Source organism: Stegodyphus dumicola, chromosome 10 (assembly GCF_044657685.1).
Source record: "Stegodyphus dumicola isolate Sdum_Otavi_A_Nest chromosome 10, ASM4465768v1".
Classification (NCBI taxonomy): domain Eukaryota; kingdom Metazoa; phylum Arthropoda; class Arachnida; order Araneae; family Eresidae; genus Stegodyphus; species Stegodyphus dumicola.
The window spans coordinates 21,646,726-21,665,266 of NC_140777.1; the positions used below are offsets into that span (position 1 = coordinate 21,646,726).

Sequence of the window (18,541 nt, forward strand, 5' to 3'; positions counted from 1 at the left end):
CTCCTTGGGTGCCGAAATTCAAAAATCTCTTCTTAAATGACGCCTTCAGTAGACAAGAAATTAGCTCCTAGTTTTTGATATCTGCATCTGTAATAGCTTTGGGCGATGATGTATAGACGAATGAATAAATAAATAAATATCAGGAATTCTTTTATATATAGATTTATAATTAAACAAAACGGCGCAAAAGGGAAAACACAAATCAAAATAATATATTATTTGATAGAAAATGAGAAACAACCAAAAATCAATATCAAATTAATTTGCACTGAGTAATGCGCAGCACTTTTGTAACTTAACGCCACGGCGTCGGTGCCAGCTGATTCCTTTCTGCATGCCGAGCTCCCTGACATAAACACGCTGCGCGTGAATCTGCACCAAGGAGGTTACACCTCCTTGATCTGCACAAATGATCAGGGATGAATCAGGAGGAAACTAGCATCTGAGGGGCTAGACGCTTGTTTAATTATCTGTCCAATTCTGGTGTGCCCTGTACCACAGCAAACACCTTCCCCGACGAGCAGGCGTTAATGGTATACACCGTACAGGTCGTCGTACAAAGAGACCACCATTGTGCAGCCTTCTGGCCATGGTAACACGCCTGTTCTGTATGTCTTGAGATTTTTCCCGCTGTTTGCTGTTTCTTCTTGCCTACAGGGCAATATAACGCTCTTCCGTTGTTGTGGTTGCTCGAGGACGAGATGTCGTCTAACAGATTTTATTCTTCCACATTTCGCACTGATGCAGCATCTCGACGTCGTTTAAACTGATATATGCCGTGCAATAGCTTCTCCAAAATGCTGATCTAACAACTCCAGTGATTTTTACACCCATCCGACACTCCCTCATTATGTCTAGCTGCAAATATGAGCATGTGTTAATGTAACTGCGCAAAAAAATATGACAGTTCTGTACGACTTCTGCTGGGCCGATTGACGAAATTCAAACTGCGCTTGTCATGTTTCGAAAGCTCGTCTTAGGACATAGATTTATTTATAGCATTACTCTAGCGTAGGTATTTTGAAATAAAGCCGGACTTTTCCTGAAATAACATATAAATTTTTTCCCATACTTCGATTTTACAAGTCAAATTATGCTTAGGTACTAAATTTTGTAATTTTTGGAGAGAAATTTAAAAATTTATGTCGGCGCATTTTTTTTTTTTCAGTTTGCGCCAAGAGTAATTCATTTGGCGGAATTCTTAATTTATACAAGTAGTAACCTACTTATTTTCCTTTTTTTTTTTCATTGATACAATGGCATACACCGTACAGGAAAAGAAGTCTATCGTTCATCCTTTCAAATAATTTTAACAAAGTGTGTAAACCAGATTTTCGTTACTATCGCTTATATTAAATATGCCAAACTTCAAAACGCACAAAATGTAAAGCCGGATATCTTCAGAAATTTTGAATAAAGAACTAATTGTTTGCAGGTGTACCTAGAAAGATGATGTTACATTAAGATGATGTCAAACGTTTTATTGGTTATAATGTAAAATGTTTTCGAAAAATTTAGAAAATTTATTTTAAAAACATATTTAAAAATAAAACTAAAACAAAAAAAAAAAAAAAAAAAAAATGTGCGAATTATATTTGGCCTAAATTTCGATTTCTGGAAGAAGGAATCAAGTAAGTGTAATAAGAAAAATCTATATTAATAAATATATATCAAATTTAATTAATGTCAAGGAGCTAAAATTTTGAGAGCTACGTTTTTAAAAACTACTTGTGCGATTTATAGAAAACTTGCACTTTGGCATTATTTGAATCATAGAATCGAAATGTGGTTCGTGTGTATGTGTGTGTATTTAATTATGGCAAAGCACACTAGGGCTATCTGCCTAAGGGGAGGGATGCCTTCGTGGAGGACTTTCTAAGGGAAACTGGCTCGTATATACGTTACACATGCAGCCAACCTGTTCGCGGGATTCGAACCTCGGACCGAACTACCAGCGACTTTACCGCTCGGCCGCTGGTGGGCTTAATGCACATAATGTTTTTGTGGATAAACATAATGTATTATATATTAAAGTAAAAGACAAACAAAATTATCAACTGATTAAATATTGCTTAGTTCTTCATATAAGTCCCTACAATTGTCTGTAATAGATTCAGAAAATTCAGATCTAATGAAATTTTAATAAGAAAATTTAATATGAACAAAAATAATTAAATAAAAAAGATCATAAAATTTGATAAAAAAATAATAAAATTTAGATGAAGTAAGATATTACAGAAACATTATTCTGAAATTCACTAGGGGTGAGAAATACAGTTTGCACAATTTAGCTTTCATTAATTCAATAGCTTCATTTATTGCCGGAAAAGTCTATAGTAAAAGTTAAAACCGGAAAATTTGATATTCTGTAGAGAGCCGTGCTGAATAACCGGTGAGCTGGTAGCTATTATAATCTAAAAGTTTTTCATTATTCTAATAATCTAAATAAAAGAAATTTAAGGATCAGTCATTTTTCAGTTAGACGTTATAGATATTCTGGAAAAAAAGATTAAAATAAGCAAAATATTTTCAGTCCAAGATATCCACAAAGTTCGCTATATCCGTTTTTAATTATATTTAGAATTTTGCTACAGCCGCATAAAGTAACATTTAAGTGTATAGAAAATTAAACAGGACCGAAATGTTAAATCGTTATAAGCGGTTCGCTATTCATGGTTTCAGTGTATTTAAAAGAGCTGTAGGTAAAATTAAACTCAAAGTAAAAAATCGACATTTTGAACTTTTTTTAAATACGGTAGCCTTTAAATATCCAAAACGGAGTTGATAAAGTATCATAATGTTATTCAGAACATATTTAAATAACTATGCTTTTAAAGCAGCATTTAGTTTCAAAAACTGAAGCATTACATATGACAACTTTTAGTCAAAATAATTTTAACTAGAGATGTAAGAAAAAATAAATTTCTTCAAATCCGATTCTGAAGAGAAAATTTCTTGAAATCCCTCTAAACGTTCAAATTTGATAACTTTAGAATACTTTTTTTAAGATTAATTGTAACGGAAGGAGCTTTCCTTAATACTCACTGACCAGTAAAGCCGTATAGCCAAAAATATTTTCTTGACGCCTTTAAGAAAATATGTATATAACCGGAAGTATGTATACCCCGAATCTTGAAATATGTCCAAGAAATTAAAGCAATATATTAAAAGTACATAAATCATCAGGATAAAAGTACATAAATCAACAGGAGCATCTTGGAATTAATATCAAGAAAATACCTTTTTCTCATGGTAATTTTGAGAAATATGCTTTCTTAGCGAAACCCTGTACCTATCAAAGTTTTAACTGAAGAAAAATTTAAACTGTGGATTTAGTAAAAATAGTCTTTATACCATTATTAAAAGATACAAATGAAAGTTTTATTTTATTTTCCTAGCGCTTAAATTTTACTCTGGCAGCAACCTCCCCTTCAAACTCTCATTTTCAACCCACGCTTTCTTGCCAGAATGAGATTTTAGTTTCGCGTTTTGTGCAAAGTAGGATAGGAATGATGAGGTGTGTTTCTTCAAACAGAGCGTGTTCAGCCTTTCGGCCATGTTGTTTCGTTACTAGTTGAAGCTTGTTATTTTACGGCACTGCATATTATTTGCCGGTTAACCTACGTTAGTTGTATGAGCCAAGAGCCAACTACGCGTTAAATTATCTCTGTGCAGCTTCGGCTGGTTATTCAACTTTTTATTAGTTTTAATCTTTCTTTCTATTTTGAATTACCGTCAAAATTGTTCGCGTGATACTGTACGCACGAGAAGTTTCGTCTGTGAAACTTTCTTCAGTGAATCTTTTCACTCTTCTTCTTGCAATGTTTCTGACATATCAGAAATTAGCGAATAATAGCTTTACAGTTCTATTAAGCTGTAGCTTTTAAGTAACCTTAATTCAACTAGAATCTTATAGTTTGTTTACGTTTACGAGCCATGTTACTGGAAAGTGGAAAATTTAGTTTGGGCTGCTCCAAGGCTTAAATATCCACCGGCGATAGTAAACCCAGTGGAGGGTTTGGGCTTCAAAGTCCGGACCATGAGGGACGCTATGAAACCCGCTGCGACTTTCGACGGAGAAGGTTCCATTATGTTGTTCCTGGAACAGATGAACTTTCATTTCGTACCATACCGTGTTTCAGAATGTTACAGTTACTACGGCAAATTTTGAAAGGCCAAGCATTAAGCTGGTATAAGGGCATAGGCAAGTTCCTGCTTCGGGAGCTACGAAGTGAAGCCTAAACTTGAAAAACGTTTAAAAATACGCTACCGAGAGCATTCCCATTTATACCAATTTGGTTCCTAAGATGAACCCTTAAATTCTAGTACTCTAATAGAATATTTAATCTGCGCAAATAAAACAGTGTAACACCATGTTAAAATATCGCTAAGAAAAGTTTTTAATAATTATTCCTATTTATTATCAACTATATAAGTAATGAAAGCAGTACCTTGAAACATTAATTGCACTGGATAGTTTAGTAACATGCAAAGAACAACTGGTTTATAGCGAACTTTCATATAAAAAAGCGTTGGGTTTCATATAAAAAAGCGTTATGCATAGAAAGAAATACAATATTTTGTCGTTAGGTTGTATTGGATCGTTCAGCTCAGCAAGCAATAGGTATGAAAACTGCGATTTTCTTCTGTAACAGAACTGAAATATTTTTATGGAGAATCATTACGGAAATGGATTCTGCTTCGCGTATCTTTATTTATCTGCTAAGATTCGTATTAATATTATTACGGTTAATATTATTACGGTTCATATTCTTCTGGGTCGACTGACGAACTTTGAGTCTTTCATGTCCCGAAAGTGCAACTTAGCAAATATATTAGATTACCTAGGTATTTTGAAGCAAAATCCTATTTATTCTGAAACGACATACGGATTTTTTTCCATATTTCAATTCTACGACTGGAGTTGTGCCTAATATTAAATTTTGTAAATAGGGTGAGAAATTGAAAAATTTAGTGTGGTGCACTTTTTTTGGTTTGCGCCAACAATAACTCACTTGGCAAAATCTTAATTTACTACAATCTTTCATTATTGTCGCTTATAACAAACATGCCACATTTCAAAACGCGCAAATACAGGGTGTCTCAAAAAATGTACTCACAATGTAACTGTCGCTAACATGCTGCCTTTTTTTAATTGCAGGTGTAATTAATTCATGACAGCATGGCAGGAAATCAACTTAGCTTGGAAGAGAGGAAGTTTGTCCTGAAAGAAGAACTGGAAGACCGAGAACGCCATTGAAGTGCAAAGGCGATTTCAGAAGGGGATTCGCAAAAGCGCCACGAACGTGCCGAACCATTCCTGGCATCAGAGACAGGTTTGAAGCAGATGGAAAAGTTCTGGACGACCACGGACATCCACGAGCTCTGGAAAAGAAGAGCAGACTACCCTAACCAGACTCAACCTGATCAACTGATCAACCTGATCTCAACGAAGACTATCCTGACCAAAGAGTTCAATTCTGTGTGTGGAGCGATAAGACATCTTTTAAATTAAATGGCTCCATTAATAGTCATAATTGCACATTCTGAGGGCTTTGTAAATCTACATGTAAACTAAACAGGAGTAGCAATGTGGTGTGGAATATCCGCTCTGGGACCATTTTTTAACAGATCTGTCACTGATGAGAGTTACCTAAACTTGCTTCAGGAGTTTGTCGGTCCACAAATTTCAGAGATGTTTGGTGATGACGACAAAAATTACTTTCAGCAAGACGGAGCACCTCTGCAATACCATCACGACGCTCACTTCGACGCAGCTTTTCCAGACCCATGGATTGGAAGGAGGGGTAGCCCTGAATATCCTGCGCATTCCCCAGACATCACCCCATGGACTTCGTTTAGTGGGAATATCTAAAAGAAAGTTTATAGCATCAAACCAAGAACAATTGATGCATTGAAATTGGAAACTGAAAGACAATGTCGCGATATTCCTAACGACCTGTTCCGTGACGTTTGCGAATCCCTTGGTGTGCGTTAACAGCGTTGTTGTCTGGACAATGATAGTCATCCATTTGAACATTCAAGAACATGATTTCTTCTATTTGTCTTCTGTATTCGAAGCCTTTCCACTTCACTCTAATGTTCAGAAATAAAGTTTTCCTCGGCTAATCATTGGAATATAGTAACAGGTAGTTTGGCGATATTTTGGTAAGGCGATAAAGGTTACTAGCTAGGACTTTAGCAGTGTACATGGATAACTTCAAGAGTGTGCGCAATGCTATTTTTGTGCAATTCTGGGATGTTTTTTTAAGTGAAAATAGGTCGACGTGTACATGGATGATACCGTGTATGTGCAATTTTTAAAAAGGCGGCAAGCAGTGGGCGATTTTGCACTTTCTCCCAATTTCGCACCTAATTTTCGTCATGATTAAGCACTTTTGTTCCATAAAAGTTCTAGTATAAGCGTAATTCGGCTAGCAGATTGTTGGAAAAAATGTTAAGTAAAAAAAAAAAAAAAAAAAAAAAAAAAAAAAAAAAAAAAAAAAAAAAAAAAACACCTTTTTTACGTAAAAACAAAATGGCGTCCAAAACAAAACTAGCAGGTTCCTGTAGTAGGGTTGGTCGCCAAAAAATCGCCAAGTTACCATAATCCTAAGATTAACCTTTTCCTCCTCATTCGAAGTGCGACTACGTTTTTTTATAAATTCACGTATATCTTGAGAAATTTTGAATAAACTGTTAATTTATTCCAGGTATGTCTCGAAATAAATCTACTTTAAGATGATGGCGAAAATTTGATAGCTTTCAAAATAGTTATTCGAAAAATTCATAAAAGTTACTAAAAAATACAAACTTCAAACATAAACCAGAAAATACTAGGATTTTTATTTTAATTGATTCTAAATTTCGAATTCTGAATGAAGGAATGAATTAAATTTAATAAATAAAGAGAATATTTATAAATATATAGCAATTTCAATAAACATCGAGGGGAGAAAATTTTGAGAGTTTAGTTTTTAAAAATATATACTCGTGCGAATTTTACAAAACTTGACACTTTGGCATAACTTGAAACGTAGAAACCAAACATGGAAAGTAATATGTATGTGATTTCAGAAGTAGTCCGATTTCGTGCCAAAGTACCCACGTTAGAATAATGCTATATGTAAATCTAATATATATTCGAAGTTGCGCTTTCGAGATATGGAAAATTCAAGTTAAATTTCGTCAATCGGCCCAATAGAACGGGGAATTCAGGACTGTTCTATTTTTTTATGCAGGGTATACAATAATGAAAACATGAAATGTTCATTTAAGGAGTGATACGCATCCCTGAAAATAAAATATTATTTTTGCTGAAATAAACAAGAAAATTTATCCAAAAACTTTGCGCGAAAAGAAATCTCGGCGTAATTTTCTGAAAAAGCCATATTTCAGCAACGGAGTGCGATATGTTGAGGAACCAAGCTGCTCAAGCGAGGGTAAAAGGTTACTAATCAACAACGAAATAGAAAAAATTCCTCATGCTAGAAACGTATTAGCTCCTTGAAGGTAAAGAAGAATGCTTGTAGGCAGTTCAGTATGTCAAAATAAACAATACGGATAGGTTATTCGCTTATCTTAGAACACAACAATTTGTTTAGTTCTCTCATGAATATCAAGCCTCTTCTGTTTTAAAAATGACGACAGCAGCAATGTTGCTAAATGACAACTGAAAAGTTACACTTACATGTTTTATCTGTATGTATTATGTACTAAATGACAAGGGAGTACTTTTAGTAGACATCAGATATGAAATATCACTGAACTTTTAAACGTAACTTAGATTAATAAACTATATGATATTTTTTTGTACTGTAAGCACTTGATAATACTTTTGCTAGATTTCTAAAGTGAAGAAAACGTTACATAGTACAAGCGATGATGAATATGACAATTTGCTTCTCACGATCTACATCTTTTTATAATGCAACTCTTTATAAAGCATGATACTTTGGAAAAACATACTTAAGCGTTGTCTAAAATAACCCAAGATTTCCCGTAAACAAATACCTAATTAATTATTTAAAATTACTGTATGTATGTATTTTATAAACGAAACCACTCTCTGCAAGTACTGTGTAAATACATCTAATAGAGTCGTACAACGAAAAGTTTAAACAGGAATAATTTATGAATTTATATTCATGAAACCATGAGCACTGCAGCATTTAAATTTCGATGATTAGGTTCTCATTTATAAATCTCAAATGAATTTAATACATAAATATCACAGACACAAACAATAATAATAATAAGCAACAAGAAGTAGCACAACATTACACAGATTCTTATTAGATATTTAGCGTATGAAGCGTAATCTCTTTATGCTCGATATTGGAAAAACTGCTGGCGGATATATCAGTTTCCGTGATGGAAAAAAAAAAAAAAAAAAAAAAAAAAAGGTTGATCTTTACATTATGGTAACTTGGCGTTTTTTTGGCAAAAATTTGGCGACCAACTCTCCTACAGCAACCCTCTATTTTTTTTTCCCGCCGCCATTTTGTCTTCACGAAGTAAAGACATGTTTCTTTTCTTTTTATCTACTGAACACTTCTTCCAACAATCTACTTAGCCGAATTACACTTATGCTAGAAATTTTATCTAACAAAACTGCTTAATAATGACAAAAATTCACTGCAAAATTGGGAAAAAGTACACAATACCATACTCCTTACGCGTTTTTCAAAATAACACATACACATAAATCATGTACATGCCGACTTATTTTTACTTAAAAAAACATCCCAGAATTGCACAAAAATGGCATTGCGCACACTCTTCACTATATCCATGTACACTGCTTTTTTCTCATAAATTAGAAAAATTTCAGGAAAATACATGACAATTTTCTCAATCTTTAAACCCGGTAAAAAGAACATATATGAAATTACCTGATCGCGAAACAGTATTTACCCTTTACAAATATGAACATTTCCACATATAAAATAAATAAAATATCCAAAAACTTTTAACCTCTAAATCATCCATTACATTATACACGTCACCAACGAATTCATACCGCAAGCATTACAAATACTTAGTGTCAAATATTTAAATTATTTCCATGCACGTTTACTTCAACTAAAACGTATACCAAATTCCTACAAACATAAAATTCACAAAATAACTAGCATTTAATTAAAATATAATTAAATTCAAAAACACTACTTAAAATATAAATGAGCACATACATTAAATTAATACATACATAACTACCCATTTCGAATTCACTTTAGTTACGGCCATGGGATCCAAAAATTCACGAACACTGTTTCACACAACACAGAATAAAGCCAAATACAAAATTTCCAGATTTTTCCCGATTTCCCCCCCTTTTCCGATTAAAGAACCGTAATTCGTCCATTAATATCACATGACATATCCCATGATCTCTCATTTCCCTCACACAAAATAATGCGTAATCGGAACTGAGTACTGCTCACATTATTACCAAAGTCCTTTAGTAACCAAAGTAGTAACCTTTATCGCCTCCAAAATGTCGCCAAACTACAAGTTACCGTATTGTAAAGATCAAACAAAAAAATGAATTTATAAAACTGTGGATCAACGAACACTGAGCCTCACATATATCATTATTATTCTGTTAGAGTTGTAAAGTTTGGCTTTCCACATACTGGTTGTTGGGAAAACCACACATATAATAAAAGTAAAAATTCGTAAGAAAAAATTAACCTAGTTTTAGAAAGTGTGGATCCAACTTGTATTGAGCCTCATATACAGTTAGTCACAAAAGTCTGCGTACAGACTAAATTTTAAATTAAAAAAAAACACTTAAAGCAAAGAAAAATGTATTTTAATCATTGCATTTTTTTCTTCTATTAGCTAAAACTGTAAGCTTAAATAAAAAGTAAATAATACCAGTGTAATACTTTTTAAATTTTTTCAAAAATATATTTTGTCAAAAAAATTCAGAAATTCCCTCCAATAAGTCTGCGCACGCTTTCAAAAAAAAAAAAAAAAAAAAGCAAAATATAAGTTTTTTACATTACTTCAATACTTTGTAGGATATCCTTTATTCTTCAAAACAGCTTGCAGACGTCTGGGCATTGACTGAACTAGTTTTTCAGTGTCATCCGACGTAAATTTCGCCTATTCTTCCTGCAATTTACTAATTAGCTCATTTCGCCAAGTAATATTGTGTTTTCGAATTCATTTCTCCAATTTTGCCCACAAATGTTCGATTGGATTGAGGTCTGTTGACTGTGGAGGAGTACGCAACTATCTTGGAGTGTGATAGAGGAGATATTCCTTCACAATTTTAGCTGTATGTTTCGGGTCGTTGTCTTGTTGGAAAATAAAGGTATTAGAAAGGTTTAAATTTCGGGCACTGTCTCGTAGATTTTTCTTCAGAATATCCAGATAAACATACTTATCCATGACTTTAACAATAATGGGAAAATTTCCAACTCCTTTCGACGACATACACCCTCATACCATCACACCGTCAGCTCCATGTTTGACAGTTGGATTTAAATTTCTCAGATTCAGTTCTGTTCCTGGTTTTCTCCATACAATAGGGTGGCCATTAACTTTAAATATTGTAAATTTACTTTCATCTGACCAAATTAGATTGTTCCAGAAGTCCTGCAAAGAGTTTAAATATGTTTTGGCAAAAGCAGTTCTTTTCTTTCTATTTGTCTCGGAAATGTATGGCTTAGACCTAGGTTTGCAACCATGATAATCGGCCTTTCGGATTCGTACAGTTTTAGGAGAAATTTCCTTGTTGCTAGTTAAAAAAATGTCTTTTGCAATGCTTGCAGCAGAAAGTTTAGGATTTTGTTTAATTCGTAAAAGAATTTTTCTTTCTTCTCTCTGCGTTAGCTTCTTCGGTCTCCCAAATATTGGTTTTACAGCAAGACTACTAGTGTCAAGATAGTTTTGAATAACTCTTTGCACACTAGAAAATGGTTTTGAAATGTTTTTACCAATATAGCGAAGAGTTTTACCTTCATCTCTCAATTTGATAATTAGTTGTCTCGTAACTAAAGGAATCTCTTTATTGGTTGTCATTTTCGTCAAAGAAAATAGAAATAACAATTTCCAATCAACGTAAAATTTGCTTCGGAAGTCAATGACCTTGAAAGTGTAACCTTCTTTGCATTCTCAAGTTTGAAGTTTAAAAGTTAGATAAGAAATCTCCTGCCTCCTTCGCGTTGTACGCAAACTTTATTGGCTTTGATTTCTGGCCACTTATCTTTTAAAAATTAGTGTGCATAAATTATTAGATATGAAAATATTACAGTTAAATAATTTCAAAGTCCCTTATTGAAACTAAATATTTAAAAAATAAAACAAAGAAACTACCCTTTTCGCACCTTAAAATTTGGATTTGATATTACTTTTCTTGATGTAAGCAGACTTTATTGAATAACTGTATGTCATTATTATTCAATAAAAGTAGTAAAATTTGGCTTTCCACATACTGGTTATTGGGAAAACCGCACATATAATAAAAAGAAAAGATTGACCAGTGATAAATAAAATATAATAAAATGAAAAATTGACCATTAGAAAGTGTGGATCCAACTCATGTTGAGCTTCACATTATTATTCAATAAAAGTAGCAAAGTTTGGCTTCTCACATACTGGTTGCTGGGGAAAACCTCACATATAATAAAAGGAAAAAATTGGTACGAAAAAATGAATTAATTTTAGAAATTGTGGATCGAACTGATGTTGAGCCTCACCTATATCATTATTATTCTGATAAAGTAGTAAAGTTTGGCTTTCCACATGCTAGTTGTTCGGAAAACCACACATGTAATAAAAGGAAAAAAATGGCAAAATAAAGTCTGTCATCAGAATGTCAATACTTCTACTGAATCCTTGGCTAAATCTACTGTAAATATTATACGGTAAGATTTCACTTCAAAAGTTTGGGTTTGCGTTTCTATACGTAAAATTTTCAGAAACCTGACAAAGGTCCATTTTCTCGTATTTAACGGTGAAAAAGCTTTAATTATTTAGAGTTCGGTCAATTCCAAATATAACGTCATCATTAGGCGAGATACTGATGTTTGCCGTAAAATACAGGTACACACTGTTAATCACGAGTATCAAAGATTATTATCCTTACAAGTATTCGTCATCCATATCGGTGCGAAACAAAACTATTTTCAAAACACCTATTTCAACTGGTCAGCCAAATTACCCGTCGTGCATCAACACAGAAATTGTCACATGCAGGTTATAAACTTGGAATCTTACTGCAAGACTCTCTAAGCAATTAACTCCCAAAAATTACAACGCATTCAATAATATTTTGGAATCTGCTTTTTGTAACGTTTATCATCATTTTCCTATCCCAAGCAGGGAAGGTTGCTATTTAGGCAGTGAAGTTGGTATACTGCTGTCATCGTGACCGGATTCAGAAATGTATGCATGTATATGTTTGTACGTTCATACGCACTTACATATATACATGCATACATGAACACGTATATTCTATCCATGCACGCATACATAAATATATTTCTCAATACGATCCCCACAACAGAAGAGTACCGTGAAGATTTATGGGTTTGCCAAAAAGGATGAACAAGATTTTCTTACCCCAGCCATATTCTGAACATAGTGAGTAAGCAGCAGGTCGTGCAAAATTTCATTTCGAAAGTTTGGGTTTGCTTGCAGCGTAAAAGTAAATATTGATTTCGAATATATATATAAATGTTTTATTAAAGAAAAATATATAACGATAGAAAAAAAATTATACGAAGTTAATTTTTCACTTAGATCAATCTTTAATAATTTTGACTGGATGAATAACATATAAAATAGCCCATATCTATTAGTTTAAGAGAATGTTTAATTCGCGATGACGCAAATGTTATTAAAATACAAAGTTAATTTTCCTAATGAGCACATTTTCTTACCAGTGAATAAAGCACGCATTTTTACCCTTTGCAGGTAATGTTGCCAACAAGGGGACTTCTGTATTAACGCCACCGCAGCAGAAGTTGCGCTGATGCGCCAATAAAGAGTAATCGTGTTGTTCGCACGCAGTTATCTTTTGGATTCTTTTTTGCCTCGTTGTTTGCTGATTTTTGACGCCATTTTTTAGTGCTACGAAAATGTGTCTAAGATTTGCCAAACATCCGAGTATTACCCGAACAGTGGGTGGTATATGTAGATAAACAAAAGATTCGTTTGTTGTCACTGTTCCTAAAAGAACTGACTCACCCTTCTTTATAAAATTATAGAAAACATTGCAGATGGTAGCACAATTTATTCTGACAGATGGAAAGGTTACCAAACAAATAGAAAAAGGATTTATACATGCTAAAGTTAATCATAAATACAATTTTATTGATGCCGATACAGGAATTCATACACAAACAGTTGAGAGAATGTGGGGCAGTGCTAAATGGAGGAACAAGAGACAGTGAGACATCATTTAGCATCTTATTTAGCAGAGTTCATATGGCGACAGATTTAGGTCGAAGAAAATAGACTGTTTTGAATCTATGTTAAACTCTGTATCAGAATTTATGATTTGTCGCAAAAATTTTAGGTGTAGTTTGGCGCCACTTAAAAACCGCCAAATCTGCAGCTGCGGTGGCGTTAATACGTAAGTATCCCAACAAGTCTAAGATGTATAAAATAGTAGTTCGTCGAAAATAGTCAAACGTAGCTTTGTCCAATCGGTTACGAATGCTTCACACTTGAACACCTTCTAAATGCTCACAGTTTCACAACTGAAAGCCAAGAGAAATTTACTTTGTTGTTTAAAATCAAAATTAATTATCGTCTAACGGTAATATAGTAAGCTGACACAAAGGAAAATTATTCAAATGCCTACTATGCTGAATAAACGTTGTTTTATATCAAAAGCTGTCTTAAGAAATTGTATTCGGTTTTATATTTGAAAGGCAGATCGTCTCGTGTAAGATTTCTTTTTATTAAATCACATATTAAAAGTGTACGATATTACGCGATTGTCAGTATGTACTTGGCTGCCTTGTTTCAGAAAGCATTTTCGGTTACTCACTTTGCAAAGTGTGAATAGCTTACCCGAGTAACAGTGTTAGATTCAGTTCCTAGAAAGCAAACACATAAGTGCATTGTGCTTTAAGTGCTAAATCGGGGGTATTTAACATGGCAATCAGAATTGCCATTTCTGTGGTATCCGGGGTATTTCAGACAACCAAAGGGCAACATGGCAAGTCTCGGAGGAGGAATGCCGTTTCTGATTATTGTGACACTTGGGCAGTTGAATTTTTCCAATAAATGTTTCAACTTTAGTGCTAAGATAAATTAGCTAAGTAAGATAACGGATTTGGTAAAAATTTTCATCAGGAATAAGCAGGGCCTGAAACGTGGAAGGGGTACCTTAGTTCTGTACTTTGTTACTTGCACAACTTGATGCCCTTTAAAAGCTAACTCGGTAAATAATTAGAAACAATGTTGATAAGTGAATTCGAGAGTATGCCTCCAAGAAGACCTTTTAAAAGGGTTTCTTATTGCGCAGGTTAAAGACATTGTGTTTTGCTAAAAACACAATGTCTGCTAGAAAATACTAACTGAAGATCCTATGATCATTTTCAGTAGTCGGCTCAACTTATAGAAATTCACCGTTCATCACCAAAGAACTTGCATTCTGGTGGTTCATAAGATAAAGATTTTACAGAGGTGTAAAAAGCTTTACCCTTTCTAGGCTTGACCATATTTGGTGTGGCCTAGCTGGGATTTGGCTGCTGCTTTTGCAACCTTACACCTGCCTAGACATTATTATCATTTAAATTACTAGAACTTAGAAGGTCAGGGTGAACAACACAATTCACAGCCATGCCAGAATTTACATCATTATTAACATTTACATCAGAAATAGCATTAGAAACATTATTAGATATACTGTATCATCATCAATATTAGCTAGAAAATCTATTTAGCAAAGCAATAGAGAACTCTGGCTTAGTAAGGTTAATTCACTCGTCCGTTTTATTGGGTTTTGAAAGTCGCAATTATTAACATTATCAATGCCAGAAATTTCAATTTTTATATTATTAATTTACAAAAGGATTTATAATTGGTAAACTAACTCTATTTGCAAACAAGATATCTCACTTACCCCGGAGAACACATGACCCGAAGAACTTGACATGAAGAGTCCAATATCCTTAAAAGAGTCTACACAATTCACTATTCATATCACAGCACGATGCATCGAGCACACTTAATCCATAAGAAAAGCACACTCTCAATAAAAAGAAAAGCACACTCTCAATAAAAAGAAAAAAGCGAATAGAATTCCCAGAAATAGCAGTTTCGTCGGACATGGTTAAGAGACGTACTAACATTGGGAAGGTATACATCGTAATGAATCTTGAATCCAATTCTTATGCTTCATTTTCCCGGCACAGGTTACGTGGAACCGTTTCAGAAATCAAGTGTTTCGTGCAAAGATAAAAGTTCTTCAATCAGCAATGTAATAGTAGAAAGTTTTCAAACGACCTAAATTTACGAAGCCCCTTGGAAGTCAACGTGCCAGTACGCAAGTGCCGAAATAAAGAATACCGAAGGACCTTCCGAATATTCTAAAACACACGTTGCTTCGTTCTCGGCTGTCACAACTTGTACCATTCATCCAGTTACCCTGTAAAATAAAAATTTATGTAGAGCTGTTATAGATATTTCAGAGTGGGAAAATTAATTAAACAAATTAGAAAATTGGGTACTTTTCCGTTTTGCCAGCGCAGACGATAAAATCGCCAGTAACGGTGAAACTGATGCCAAACGGAATATCTTCGCTGGTAACCTTTTACGCGTCGTTTTCAAAACAATTCGCAGCTATTTCTTATCATATTGATTACTGATACTGGCATACAATTACGTAGATTTTTTTTACCAGATAGTTCAATTTTATGCCCCTCGCGGTAATTATGTCAATTAGGATGCAATCATACGGCTCACCCGAAGGCGAAAGTACAGAAAAGGCAAGGTCAAGGATTAAATTCATCAATTCTGATGACAATGCACTAGCGAAATAAAGCACTGCGGTTTTACATAATTTCTGAATAAGCTACTCGTAAGAATTGAAATAATTCTTGCATTTAAACTTGTATCCCAATTTTAAGATTTAACTTGAAATTAATGTAAATAATTACTGAGAGAATTAGATTTTTGTAGCGTAATTTACGTGAGATGAGATCACTTGGGGTCACGTGATATGAACCGACGAATCAGGATTTTGAATCACAAAAGCACAGTAAATTATTGATCTCATTTTACAAATTTATTGTGTTTATTTATTGGCTTTTTGCAAAAATTTAAACGATATTAAAAGGAAAAAATAATAATAAAATTCAAACTACAAAATTCTTAGAGCTAACACTTGTTAACATTTTTTATGAGTACACTGTATGTTGTCGTCGATAAAGTCTGCTTGGCGAGATTTGCACCGGCGGAACGGAAAAGTACCGAAAATTGTTATCGTACAAAGCTAAATTACACGCTATTTAGAAATTCTGATATAAAATTGATTGATTTAAAAAACTTGTCACCTGTTAAATGAATGCATTCCGAATTTACTCAGTTATTTTTCCAAAATACATTTAATTATTTGCTTGCGATTAAGATATAAATTAGGTATAGATTTCGAGATGGAAAGTTATGTTACAAGTTGACTGAAACTAAGATCAACAAAATTCATAAAATCAATTATTCCGTATTTTTAATTATCTTACAGAAATGAATTTATACTAGCAATATTTGAGCTTGAGGTCATAATGAAAACTTTGCATCTCCAAATGTTCTCAATTCATCGATCAAATTTTAAGACAGAACTAGCGGGCTGCTGACAAAGCAAAATTTAAAAGTTCTCTGCAGCTCTGGAAAGTAAATATATAAAAACATTTCCAATATGAATGAAATGAGTTCATTCTTTCCAAGCAACAACCAGGTCCTAAATAATCTTTTATTGCCAACCCAAGAAACAAAAACTTTGACACCTCAGGTTAAAACGTATGACGTCATGATTTAATTTTAATGTAATATAACAGAATTTACTCAATAACAATAAAAGAATCAACGTGGCATTAGCATATCACGTCCTTTATACTAACCTGAAACAAAAACGTTGCCGATAGCAACCATTTATTTAAAATGCTGACAATGAAAAATTTTCGACATACAATGACATCACATGCTATAACGTGCTTTCTTCAAAGTTCGAATATGACCTTGTAATAATAATACGATTAAAATTTGGCAACATATTTTTATTTCATATTTTATAAAACTTACTTTTTTATTAATAAATAAACTCTGCGATTTGAATGCGAGCAGTGGCAACACTTTTCCAAATAAAGCAGATTTTTTTTTATCTCAGCGCGATAGACTGTTGCCTTTCGGAAAAATGAGTGAGAAAATTAGCGTTTTCTGAGTTTTTAATCAATATCTTGATAAATCAAAGTCGTACGAAGAATGAGAATGATCAACATGGCTTTCCACGAATTTTTGGAATCCCGGGGGGAGGCATCTCTGGAAGCTTAACTCCCTGCAGTTCTGGAAGAGATAATGCCACAAACAGACAGACGCACACAGATGAAAGTAGCTAAATGTTTTTACCTATTGAAATCAGTCAAAAGAAATACAAGAATAATATATACAAGAAATGAAGAAGTCCAATTTAATGATTTATTACATTTACATAAATATATGAAAATTATCCGTATTTTTCTGTTTCAAATGATACCGGCATTTTTTGTACAAGTTTCCTACTTGCACTTTTTTTTTTTTTTTTTGTTTTGTTTTTGTAGATCGGCGGCAATGAATATTAATCTGCTATGAGATAATGACATATACCAATGGTACTCGACCCCATTTGAGGTCGCAAAAATTTATAGTGGGTTCCCAAAGTGCATAAAATTCTATATTGATGGTTAGAGTCGGCGCTCTTTTTGGAAACGCGAAATTCTCTTTGGGGGTTGGTTTGCATTTTTATGGGGCCATAAAGTTTAATACGAGATATAGAGTATTATTTTTTCAGTTTCTTGTTCCTTAATGATGTGATTTTACTGTAAACCTTACATTGTATACATTATGCAAATGATATTCCATTCTTTAATAAAAATCATCATGTGAACCTTTACAGCAGAGGGTAAAAATGAAATGATTTCAGAGTTGTTTTTGTTATCTTCTATCCTTCGATGTTTCAGGAATTTCGTTACTACGCTTATAAAAGCTACCTAGCCTCACATATAACATTTTTCAATGCATTTTGAGTCGCTCGTTAGTTCTTTAATTTTAGGGCAAAGAGAATAATAACTTGTAAGGTATGTTTTTATGGACAGATTTAACTTCATCATTGACTCCAAATAACGCTATGTCCTCAGATGTAGAATGCAATTCGTTATTTTTAAAGTCCAAGGAAAAATTGTATTTCCTTAGAAAGTCCAATTCGAGTATGCAAGAATCAGTGATCTCTGCTACATATGCCGTGTGATGGTAAGCGGCACTTCCAAACGTGATCTTAGCATTTACTTTTCCATCGATGTTGATCTTCTCACCGGACACAGTC

The 18,541-nt window shown here is 33.5% G+C and overlaps 2 protein-coding genes across 8 annotated transcripts in view; one reads left to right on the forward strand and one right to left on the reverse strand.

Moving 5' to 3' along the window:
• The window catches only part of LOC146994912 (inositol polyphosphate-5-phosphatase A-like), a 222,044-nt gene extending 215,402 nt beyond the window's left edge, over positions 1-6,642 (forward strand). Inside the window, exon 6 of the mRNA XM_085824725.1 lies at positions 5,162-6,642. Within this exon, the coding sequence (XP_085680851.1) occupies positions 5,162-5,178 (17 nt within the window). The 3' untranslated portion in view covers positions 5,179-6,642. The remainder of the gene's footprint in view (positions 1-5,161) is intronic.
• The window catches only part of LOC146994913 (uncharacterized), a 691,669-nt gene that overhangs the window by 88,065 nt on the left and 585,063 nt on the right, over positions 1-18,541 (reverse strand). For 5 of the 7 annotated variants that reach the window (XR_015043332.1, XR_015043333.1, XR_015043335.1 and 2 more), the window contains one exon: positions 14,939-15,616. Coding sequence is in view for 2 of the 7 variants with exons in the window: in XM_085824759.1 (XP_085680885.1) it covers positions 15,604-15,616 (13 nt within the window). In the remaining 5 variants the exon portion in view is untranslated. Of the gene's footprint in view, positions 1-14,938; positions 15,617-18,541 lie in introns of those variants that run through there. The other 2 variants (XR_015043337.1, XR_015043336.1) reach the window with 1 other exon arrangement.